The 12,528-nt window shown below is 42.2% G+C and overlaps 1 protein-coding gene across 3 annotated transcripts; it reads right to left on the reverse strand.

Moving 5' to 3' along the window:
* Positions 1–8,220: 8,220 nt before the first annotated feature.
* On the reverse strand, positions 8,221–11,613 carry LOC124035169 (zinc finger and BTB domain-containing protein 26-like). Of its 3 annotated transcripts, none has more exons than XM_046348592.1 (3): positions 11,231–11,613; positions 9,994–10,161; positions 8,221–9,800 (listed from the first exon to the last, which is right to left on the reverse strand). In XM_046348592.1, exons 2-3 carry the CDS (start codon positions 10,132–10,134, stop codon positions 8,574–8,576), a joined length of 1,368 nt encoding a protein of 455 aa, XP_046204548.1. In that variant the 5' UTR covers positions 10,135–10,161; positions 11,231–11,613; the 3' UTR covers positions 8,221–8,573. The 3 variants fall into 3 exon arrangements, with proteins under 3 accessions (XP_046204548.1, XP_046204549.1, XP_046204550.1); XM_046348593.1 differs by having other exon boundaries at positions 11,566–11,600; XM_046348594.1 differs by lacking the exon at positions 11,231–11,613 and having other exon boundaries at positions 9,994–10,514.
* Positions 11,614–12,528: the final 915 nt, after the last annotated feature.

Consider the following 12,528-nt stretch of genomic DNA (forward strand, 5'->3'; position numbering starts at 1 on the left):
AACAAATTAAGAGGCCTGGTTTGAGAGGTATTAAATTAATACATCTATGACATCAGTGTAGACATTTAGTTGGAGTGATTGAACAGTACAGAAATCAAGTAAAGTCGAGTGAAGTCTAACTGGTTGTACTGGGGAGAAGCTGAAAAAGCATTGTTGATCATGTTGAATTTTAAAATCCTGTGATAAGTCTAATGCTCTTCACTTCCAAACAATCCTTATTTGGTGAAACTGCCACATCCCTTTAGAATATTACGAGAACAAAGAATGACCAGGTGAATCCAGGTGAAAGCTGTGATCCCTTATTGATGTCACTTCTTAAATCCACTTCAATCAGTGTAGATGAAGGAGAGGAGACAGGTTAAAGAAGGATGTTTAAGCCTTGAGACAATTGAGACATGGATTGTGTATGGGTGCCATTCAGAGGGTGAAAATATTTAAGTGCCTTTTTAACGGGGTATGGCAGTAGGTGCCAGGTGCATCGGTTTGTGTCAAGAACTGCAACGCTGCTGGGTTTCTCACGCTCACGTACTTTCCCGTGTGTATCAAGTACAGTCCACCATTCAAAGGACATCCAGCCAACTTGACACAACTGCAAATCGATACTAGGAAGGTGTTCTTCATATTTTGTACACACAGTATATACTGTTTACTGTGTATAATATACTGTACTACAACAGTATTATGCACTCCACTTTACAATATAATGTCCCCAGTACCTATGATTTACATAATTATGTTTCCATTATCTGAAAAATAACATCCGGGTCGGAGTCAAACACGGACAGTTCTAATAAAAACAGGCCCCGTTCTGAGAAAAACAGGGCCCGTTCTGAGAAAAACAAGGCCCGTTCTGAGAAAAACAGGGCCCGTTCTGAGAAAAACAGGGCCCGTTCTGAGAAAAACAAGGCCCGTTCTGAGAAAAACAGGGCCCGTTCTGAGAGAAACATGGCCAGTCCTAAGACAAACATTGTATTTCTTCTCCAGCATGTAGTATAATCGAATTATTGTTCCTGACATCCAGCCCTTTAAGACATACATATTCTTAGACAAACAGCCTCTTAAAATGTCTTAAAATGTCCACGAGAGAACAAAAGGAGCTCTGAGAGCTTCCACTGATAGGATGATAGGAAATAGTTGAAGTTCTGTGCTAAAACAAGACATTTGGATCCAAATGTCCCATTTGCAGTGCCGATTTTAGCATGTAAATCTTGGTGAGGCATATTCACAAATTTTGTTTTAGATGCATGCCAGCAAAGTCACTACACTACACAACACAACATTAAACAATAAATTAATTGCACAAAAGTGACAAACAGTGCCTACAAACTGTTAGGGCCTAATTAAAGCTGTCCCAACAGCAGAGCTTTCTTTTCAGCACCATGGAATGAATCCTTACCACCGCTACACCTTGCTATCAGCGGAGCCTTGTCTGGCAGCGAAACAGTTCATTCAGCCTCATTTACCTCCTTTTTAAAAATCATAGCTGATATGGCTGACTTGCTTAAACAAATGTGGTTTCTACTGACAATTGAGATGTTCAAACTATGGCAAAAGGGAACGACGAGAGGATAAGAGGCAATCCGTAATTTCGATTAAGACATTACTGAGCGAGCTAGAACGTACATAGTCGATATAACTACTTTTTCAGCACTTTTGAAATGTACAGCGGCAGAATTCAGAACATGGGCCGTTCTTACAGTATTCTCTCTGTACACCAAGTCAGAACCGTAGGATAAATAAAGGGGGCATATAAGCGGACAATGGAAGCTATTACAATATTCAATGATTACGTTTCTCTCAAACAGGCTATAGGCTACATGTGCACCACCAAGTCAGAACAGTAGGCTACGTTATGAGGGGGAAAGGGACCACATTGTTAGGGTAAGGCACATGGGTTACTAACAGTCTACTACACAACAAACACTTACTATTACTTTCTTAGCTCAGGATGTAATGCCTGTCGTCGAAAGGAGTGGATCAAAGTGCAGCGTGAAAAGTTAATTATTTTTTTATTATCAAAAAACACTCGAACAAAGTAACAAAACGAAAGCGAACAGTTCTGTCAGGTAACAGAGACTAAACAGAAAATAACTACCCACAAACACAGGTGGAGAAATGGCTGCCTAAGTATGATTCCCAATCAGAGACAACAATAGACAGCTGCCTCTGATTGGGAACCATACTCGGTCAAAACAAAGAAATAGACAACATAGAATGCCCACCCCAAATCACACCCTGACCTAACAAAATAGAGAAATAAAATGTATCTCTAAGGTCAGGGCGTGACACAGGATACATATCTCCCAGGCATACTACATAATTTATGCAGCAGCATACAATACATTATTGGACTCACCTTGTTGTGCTCTGCTGACTTGAACAGGAAGGTGTCGCAACATCAAACTTTGTCATCAAAGTCTGGCATTTTCTGGACTTATGGTGCTTTCAAGACAACTGCGAACTCTGAAAAAACAAGGTTGAATCATGACGTCAGTGATCTTCAGGTCTGAGCTCAAGAAAGAGGCCCGAGTTACAGACTTGGAATTTGGATGACCGTTATTTTGAGTTGGATAAACATATTTTCCCAGTCAGAGCTAATTTTTGTCGGAGTTCCCAGTTGTCTTGAACTCACTGAAGTCTAAGATTTCAGCCTTCTACAAGCTTCCCACAAAAAGTTGGGTGAATTTTGGCCCATTTCTCCTGACAGAGCTGGTGTAACTGAGTCAGGTTTGTAGGCCTCCTTGCTCGCACACGCTTTTTCCATTCTGCCCACAAATTTTCTATAGGATTGAGATCACGGCTTTGTGATGGCCACTTCAATACCTTGACTTTGTTGTTCTTAAGCCATTTTGCCACAACTTTGGAAGTATGCTTGGGGCCATTGTCCATTTGGAAGACCCATTTCCGTCCAAGCATTAACTACCTGTCTTGAGATGTTGCTTCAATATAGCCACATAATTTTCTCTTGATGCCATCTATTTTGTGAAGTGCACTAGTCCCTCCTGCAGCAAAGCACCCCCACAACATGACGCTGCCACCCCCGTGCTTCACAGTTGGGATGGTGTTCTTCAGCTTGCAGGCCTCCCTCTTTTTCCTCCAAACATAACAATGGTCATTATGGCCAAACAGTTCTATTTTTGTTTCATCACACCAGAGGACATTTCTCCAAAAAGTACGATCATTGTCCCCATGCGCTGCTGAAAACCGTAGTCTGGCTTTTTTATGTTGTTTTTGGAGCAGTGGCTTCTTCCTTGCTAAGCGGCCTTTCAGGTTATGTCGATATAGAACTAGTTTTACTGTGGCTATAGATACTTTTGTACCCATTTCCTCCAGCATCTTCACAAGGTCCTTTGCTGTTGTTCTGGGATTGATTTGCACTTTTCACACCAAAGTACATTCATCTCTAGGAGACAGAACGCGTCTCCTTCCTGAGCGGTATGACGGCTGCGTGGTCCCATGGTGTTTATACTTGCGTACTATTGTTTGTACAGAACCAGACTTGTGGAGGTCTACAATTCTTTTTCAGAGGTCTTGGATGATTTCTTTGGATTTTTCCATGATGTCAAGCAAAGAGGCACTGAGTTTGAAGGTAGGGCTTGAAATACATCCACAGGTACACCTCCGATTGACTCAAATGATGTCAATTCGCCTATCAGAAGCTTCTAAATTCATGACATAATTTTGAGAATTTTGTGGAGTGGTTGAAAAACAAGTTTTAATGATTCCAACCAAAGTGTATGTAAACTTACGACTTCAACTCTATGTTCAATACAACAGCATACTAATCAGCAAACAATTGATTAAAAAAACAAAATACAATTGTCCTGTATAGCATACCCGAACCTGCATGACATGAGCCATCCTCAGCTCTCTCCCAGCTTGGATAGAAAGTTGTAGGTAAAACCAGTCTATTAATGTCAAATAATGTCAGTCCACCCTCAAAACACTAGCTTATTATGGATTGTTTCATTATGCAGTATAGCCTACTATTTATAGCAGTATTTAGCTGCAATTTAGCTGTTATTTATGAACCTTTTATAAACATTACACATCAAATAGCCTAACAATGAGGACAAATCTTCAGCTTGAGGATGACTGTTGCCACTATTTGTTGTTGATATCAGGTTGTTTCTGGCCTACACAAATGGACTGCAATCAAGGTCAATGAAATGAAATCCAACTTGAGAGACTCTGCTGATCTTCTGAAGTCCCCCTGAGACATTGTGCCTTATATGTCCATTGTGCTGCACACAATTTAAACTTAGTATTGAATGATGCATGCCAATATATGCCAGATATAAAGCACTGTTGATATTGCAACCACAACTCAAACACCGGTTCTCTAGTATGAATAACATCGTTTTTTTTGTTTGAGCCCTCAGGAACTGTTGTCCGCTAAATATAATCATCTATTTGCATCTGCCAATTTATTGGCTGTCCAGTATCCAGACGACCTGTTCCCAGAGCTTCCTATACAGTTATCTTTAAGTAACGTGTTGAGGCCGGACATTTTGTAGAATGAAAGGCTCAATTAAAGATGTTGCAGAACTGCTGAATATGATATTTTAATCACCACTCCCTTCTGCTCAGTTTCTCTGGTGTTGCTATGGCTTTCAAGCTGTTTTTACCATCCATGCAAGTCGCTAATGAGCAGAGAATGTTTTCTAAACTCAAACTCATAATGAACTACCTAAGAACGAAGCACTAGGCTCTCCGTCTGATATGAGCTTTTGATCACCCTAGTAAGCTCCACTCACTGCACTGGCGCAGTCGTAGCCGTGACCACGGCATTTGTTCACCGATATCACCTTACTTTCAATCAGTTTGATTACTTATTTTTTAATACCTGGAGCACTTTGATCAGTCACATTCTTGAAGCACAAGAAACAAATACTTAGCTTTCTAGTAGTATATTTTTATGAATTAATTCTTGGGGGGTTACTGACAAAATTATACAATAATTATATTATATATGATATATTATATATATATATATACTGACAAAATTATACAATAATTATATTATATATTTATATAAATAGACATCGATGACAGGCACATAGAGCTTGTGCAGTAAGTGTAGGTGAACCAAGAGTTAGGATTGCGACTGGCTACGCAGTGGCACTGCAGAGCGTCAGCCAAGCAGGACCCGTCTGCCTGAGTGATTGGGCTAGGATCGGGAAGATACGCCAGTTATCCCATAAACCATGCATCTATGCACAAACAGGTTCCAGATTCACATACAAAACTCTGTGCAGGCATGCCCAGAATTGTACATCTTTGCCATGACTGGTGATGTGTTTAATGTCTCAGAAATCACATCAACATGGTATAATAAGATGGGCAGCTGGAAGCCTGTAGGTTATCTGTAATCACTGGTCAAGTAATCAATCAACTGATGAGGCCCCTTAATCTCAGATCTATGTAAATAAAACCAGAGATATGTGTTACACAGTGAATACATCTATTCATAATGCATGGTATGAAGTACAATAGGGATATTGCTATCTAAATGGAGCAGAGAAAAATAATAGTGTCAACATTATGAGTCCATTCATTTACTACATTATAATAACCCTGATTCTGTGGCATTGGGAGTGGTCTAAATCATGTTCCATCATGACAATCATGACAGTACTGTAACCCCAGTGATACACCCACAACAATGGCCAGCTAGAGTTCAGAGGGTTTAAATGACAACTCGTCATGCTCTGTGATGACATGGTATACAATGGCTCCATCTACTGTAGAAAGCGAGCTAATGCTTTTGAGGTTTAAGGCTGATTTGATTTGTTCCGTTGTGCTGAAAAACATATACCAGTATTTACATGGTGGTGACATTGGCTGGTACAGTGTTATTACAGTATAGATACACACAGTTACATCGTACTTACAACTATTCCTGTTTGGACTTTATAGGCGATAAATTAGACTAGCAAATAAACTTAAATTGACAGTTGGCCCAAACAGGCCACACTAAGTACTAATGTGTGCACACACTGTAATTATCCTGTACCTACCAATGTAAAAACATAGCAAATAGATCAGCTTTTAGTGTCCCTTAAAATGCGGGATAAAAGTTTTGTATCATTTCAGCCAGTAGTTTTGAATGGAGTGTGTTTAGTAATTGTGTTCAACGTCATCCATTTGGTATGATATGTTACCTCCTGCAATTCGTACGATATGTTATGAATTCCAATTCGTACAATATACATTACACATTTGTAAGTTCTTAAGATCCCGTTGATTCTCTTTTAAAGTAAAGTGGGGACTTATTGTTCTCCTGTTGGGAATCTGATCCTCTGATACTGTGTGTCACAGTAGGACCACAACATACTCATTATCCTCACCCACATGTCATGTCCTTATACAATATTCAAGCATACACTGCCGTTCAAAAGTTTGGGGTCACTTAGAAAAGTCCTTGTTTTCCATGAAAACAGTAATGAAATGAATTGCAAAATGAATAGGAAATGTAGTCAAGACGTTGACAAGGTTATAAATAATTATTTTTAATTGAAATAATAGTGTCCTTCAAACTTTGCTTTCGTCAAAGAATCCTCCATTTGCAGCAATTACAGCCTGCTTTGGTCTGCTTTGGTAATCTAGTTGTCAATTTGTTGAGGTAATCTGAAGAGATTTCACCCCATGCTTCGTGAAGCACCTCCCACAAATTGGATTGGCTTGATGGGCACTTCTTACGTACTATACGGTCAAGCTGGTCCCACAAAAGCTCAATAGGGTTGAGATCCAGTGACTATGATGGCCACTCCATTATTGACAGAATACCAGCTGACTGCTTCTTCCCTAAATAGTTATTGCATAGTTTTGAGCTGTGCTTTGGGTCATTGTCCTGTTGTAGGAAGAAATTGTCTCCAATTAAGCACCATCCACAGGGTATTGCATGGCGTTGCAAAATGGAATGATGGCCTTCCTTCTTCAAGATCGCTTTTACCCTGTACAAATCCCCCACTTTACCACCACCAAAGCACCACCAGACCATCACATTGCTTCCACCATGCTTGACCAATGGCGTCAAAAAAAAAGAAAGTCCTTTGTTTCTGGCCATTTTGAGCCTGTAATCGAACCCACAAATGCTGATGCTCCAGGTACTCAACAAGTCTAAAGAAGGCCAGTTTTATTGCTTCCTTAAGCAGGACAACAGTTTTTGGCTGTGCAAACATAATTGCAAAAGGGTTTCTATGATCAATTAGCCTTTTAAAATGATAAACTTGGATTAGCTAACACAACGTGCCATTGGAACACAGGAGTGATGGTTGATGATAATGGGCCTCTGTACACCTATGTACAGTTGAAGTCAGAAGTTTACATACACTTAGGTTGGAGTCATTAAAAAATGTTATTCAACCACTCCACAAATTTCTTGTTAACAAACTAGTTTTGGCAAGTCGGTTAGAACATCTACTTTGTGCATGACACAAGTAATTTTTCCAACAATTGTTTACAGACAGATTATTTCAATTAGTCACTGTATCACAATTCCAGTGGGTCAGACGTTTACAGACGCTAAATTGACTGTGCCTTTAAAGAGCTTGGAAAATTCCAGAAAATGATGTCATGGCTTTAGAAGCTTCTGATAGGCTAATTGACATAATTTGAGTCAATTGGAGGTGTACCTGTGGATGTATTTCAAGGCCTACTGTCAAACTCAGTGCATCTTTGCTTGACATCACGGAAAAATCCAAATAAATCAGCCAAGACCTCCACAAGTCTGGTTCATTCTTGGGAGCAATTTCCAAATGCCTGAAGGTACCACGTTCATCTGTACAAACAATAGTATGACTATTGGGACCGCGCAGCCATCATACCGCTCAGAAAGGAAATGTGTTCTGTCTCCTAGAGATGAACGTACTTTGGTGTGAGAAGTGCAAACCAATCCCAGAACAACAGCAAAGGACCTTGTGAAGATGCTGGAGGAAACAAGTACAAAAGTATCTATGTCCACAGTAAAATGAGTCCTATATCAACATAACTTGACAGGCCGCTCAGCAAGGAAGAAGCCACTGCTCCAAATCCACCATAAAAACAGGGACTTATACTAGGATTAAATATCAGGAATTGTGAAACACTGAGTTGAAATGTATTTGGCTAAGGTGTATTTAAACTTCCGACTTCAACTATAGATATTCCATTAAATATTCGCTGTTTCCAGCTACAATAGTCATTTACAACATTAACAATGTCTACACTGTATTTCTGATCAATTCGATGTTATTTTAATGGACAAAAAAAGTGCTTTTCTTTCAAAAACAAGGACATATCGAAGTGACCCCAAACTTTTGAACAGTAGTGTATATCGTCTACCCCATTTCCAAAAGAGGCATCAATGACAATAAAAACACATGTTCTACAGACACACTATCATCACTTTGGTTCTACTGTAGGCTTCCTTAGCCAAAACAATACTCATGAGGACAGTTCATATTTTTGGTACTCATTTTACAGTAACTCTTATTCTAGTATTCAGTGTTATACCTTCAAGTACCTTACAGTGTGGTTTACAATTCACCTAACACTACTACGCAGCTATTGATTTGTGAAGTGATACAGTGCTACAGAGAGTCACCCACAAGAACTGGCTTATTGTCCATGCTATTGTCCATGCTACAGTCCTGCAGACGCCCATACTCAAAGTCCAGAATCCCGTTGTGTAGTTGGCTCCTCTCGTTGGCGTTGTCAAAGCTGTTCTTGCCATGGATTTGTTTGAGGTGTTTGCGGAGCACGGGCTTGTGGGCAAACACCATGTCGCAGTAGTTACAGCGATGGGGCTTGTCTCCGCTGTGTAAGTTCAGGTGGTCCAGGAGAGAGCATTTCTGAGTGAAGGTCTTGCCACAGATCTTGCATTGGAAGGGCTTGATGCCAGCGTGGACCCGCATGTGACGGTGCAGGTTACCCTTCTGGGTGAACATCTTGCCACACAGCAGGCACATGAACAGCTTGTGCATCTTGAGGTGGTTGGCGTAGTTCTCTAACTGGCGGAACACGCGGGCACACTTTGGGCACTGGTGGTACCACTGAAGGGATTTGTCAGAGTTTCGTAGGTGCCCCCCCAGATTGGGTCTCCCTGTGGCTGAGGTGGGTAGTGGAAGGGGGCTGAGTGGGTATCCTGGCATGGGTGGCATGGTCATTTCGCTAGCCCGGGTGTCCACTGTGGAGTTGATGAGGGAGTGCTGGGGCTCGGGGGAGTGTATCGACAATGGGGGACTGGTCGGGAAGCGCACTGCGGTGGAGGTAGAGGGGCGTTCAGACATCTCAGACACCCGCTCACACACGGACTCCACCTTTACGATGGTGATGGGGCTCTCCTCGCCCTCACTCCTGTCTCGCTTCTGCCTCTGGGGAGGGGTCATCAGCTGAATTGTCACATCATCATCATCGTCTTCATCATCCTCCTCCACCTCACAATGCACTACCTGTGCTTGGGGCAGCTCCTGTAGTCTCTGGGCATGAGAGGCTCTGAGAGTCTCTCCATCTTCTTCCTCCTCCCGAGGCTGCTGTTTCACCTGGCAGGGTCGCGGCTGGATGAACTTCTTGAGAGCCTGGGTGCACTGCTCCACTACGTGGCCCATCTGGAGGAAGCTGGCCACAGTTAGGTAGTTGACCAGCTCTATCTCAGGCAGCTCCAGGGTTCCCGTGTAGCAGGACAGGAGCAGCTGATGGCCTACCTCCGCCTCCTGGATCATGGAGATCTGGACCTCCCTCGTGGATGAGTCCTGCAGAAAGAACTGGTCCCGGAGGAAGGGAGATCCGGCTGCCAACACCACCTTGTGACCTGGGACCTAATTATAATATTGATAGAAAAACGTTATTTGTATAACACAACTCATACAGAGACTGCAACTCAAGGTCATGTGCATAATACAATAATAACCAAAATAGATTAAATAGATTTTTTTAAACATGGTAAACAGTAAAAGCAGCATAGAATGCTTAAAAAGTGCAAAAACACTTGATTGATTGATGGATACGCACCTCCAGGTCATTGATGCGCACAGTGACGTCACAGAATCTGGTCTGGTGGCGGAGCAGGTTCATCTTCTGCAGCATGGAGTCTCCGAAGGTTCCGAAGTGGAACTGGAGGATCACCTGGTTCTGCTGCTGGGCCATGGACATGGTGGCTTACTGCAGCTGCCTGCAGGCCTGGTGGAAGAGAGCAGATACAATGGCAATACATTTGATAACAGATATATGGAAGATGCTGCAGTTTAAATGCATTTTATGACTTGTCATAACCATATGACCCCCTTATATGGTATTATTATCTGAATGATCCTGACTTAATAACAGCCAGTTTGAGACAGTTGAATATGTCATAAATGCTCATAAGACATTATAAAGGCTCAAAGCATGAGGAGTACAACTTTTATTTGGATTTCTGAGCAATGCAGTATCATGTGAAGAAGTGCACAATTACTCAAAATTCATAGTCAAATCAAATCAAATTTATGTATAAAATCCTTCTTACATCAGCTGATATCTCAAAGTGCAGTACAGAAACCCAGCCTAAAACCCCAACAGCAAGCAATGCAGGTGTAGCAGCAAGGTGCCTAGGAAAAACTCCCTAGAGAGGCCAGAACCTAGGAAGAAACCTAGAGAGGAACCAGGCTATGAGGGGTGGCCAGTCCTCTTCTGGCTGTGCCAGGTGGAGACTATAACAGAACATGGCCAAGATGTTGACCAGCAGGGTCAAATAATAATAATCACAGTGGTTGACGAGGGTGCAATAAAGCAGTCCCAAACTTGACAAAATATGAGCTCATGACATAACATATTACAAAATAGATAATTGAACAATAATGCTGTAATTATAAGAGATCAATATGAAAAATCCAACATAGCAGGTACTAAAACAATATAAAAATCTCCAATCTCGTGTGGTAATATGAGGATTGTTATTAGGCTGCTGTGGAGAGGATATATAGCCTGGTTAACGCGCGACCCTTCGATAGCCTATTCGTTGGAAGACAAACTCATGTTTGATGAACATTAACAAAAAATGTTAGTCCCTTTGGAGTGAAATCTAACAAACACAGTAAAACGTCATTCATTGTTTAGAGAAACGACCTAACAAAATCAAATGTCTAGTTGGTGTTCATTTTCTTCAAGAGAATCTGGATGCTGCTCTAAAACAGTGGCCATATTTCACCACTGTTAGCCGAATGTAAAGACAACGGCATTACAACATTTCAGCGCTAGAGAAAATATTCACCTATCGTCTATTGCCAATAGGAAAATCCCCCCACGAAAGCTGGCTTTCACCCGGTAAAACCGATTTAGATGGATCTACTTTTCAATATAGAATCGTCTTCAAAAACAGTGCGGAAGAGTAGGGAGGGGCGCCACTCTCAACTAGAGCGGCCGAGAGAGGGATGCCTTTTTAAAGCGGTAGAGAGCCATTACAGCTAGTGGTCAGACTAATGGTGAGTGAGTGGTCCCAAGGACCTAAAGCTGTATCATAGTCCACATACGATGATGCCGGATAGTCCGACGTCCCATTGTGACATAGCCTCGCGGCTCTGAGAAGGGACGCACTGCCTGACTCACCTCCTCACCAAAATTGACAACCAACGCGTCTCCGGTATCGCACACAGCAAACTGTCGTTAAAAAAACGTTGAAAAGACGATTTTGCCCGACGGTTAATATACATTCGGTTTTGGTTGAAAGTGAAAGTTGAAAAGACGTATGTTTCATGACGTTGAAAAGACACCTATAAAAATACGTCCTTCTACGGCCGTTTCGGTTGAAAGTTGAAAATATATATATTTTTAGGGCTTGTTTGAAAGACTTGCAAAGAGCATAATTTCAATGTACATTTACATTACATTTAAGTCATTTAGCAGACGCTCTTATCCAGAGCGACTTACAAATTGGTGCATTCACCTTATGACATCCAGTGGAACAGTCACTTTACAATAGTGCATCTAAATCTTAAAGGGGGGGTGAGAAGGATTACTTATCCTATCCTAGGTATTCCTTAAAGAGGTGGGGTTTCAGGTGTCTCCGGAAGGTGGTGATTGACTCCGCTGTCCTGGCGTCGTGAGGGAGTTTGTTCCACCATTGGGGGGCCAGAGCAGCGAACAGTTTAGACTGGGCTGAGCGGGAACTGTACTTCCTCAGTGGTAGGGAGGCGAGCAGGCCAGAGGTGGATGAACGTAGTGCCCTTGTTTGGGTGTAGGGCCTGATCAGAGCCTGGAGGTACTGAGGTGCCGTTCCCCTCACAGCTCCGTAGGCAAGCACCATGGTCTTGTAGCGGATGCGAGCTTCAACTGGAAGCCAGTGGAGAGAGCGGAGGAGCGGGGTGACGTGAGAGAACTTGGGAAGGTTGAACACCAGACGGGCTGCGGCGTTCTGGATGAGTTGTAGGGGTTTAATGGCACAGGCAGGGAGCCCAGCCAACAGCGAGTTGCAGTAATCCAGACGGGAGATGACAAGTGCCTGGATTAGGACCTGCGCCGCTTCCTGTGTGAGGCAGGGTCGTACTCTGCGGATGTTGTAGAGCATGAACC

This window comes from Oncorhynchus gorbuscha, linkage group LG05 (assembly GCF_021184085.1).
Source record: "Oncorhynchus gorbuscha isolate QuinsamMale2020 ecotype Even-year linkage group LG05, OgorEven_v1.0, whole genome shotgun sequence".
NCBI lineage: Eukaryota > Metazoa > Chordata > Actinopteri > Salmoniformes > Salmonidae > Oncorhynchus > Oncorhynchus gorbuscha.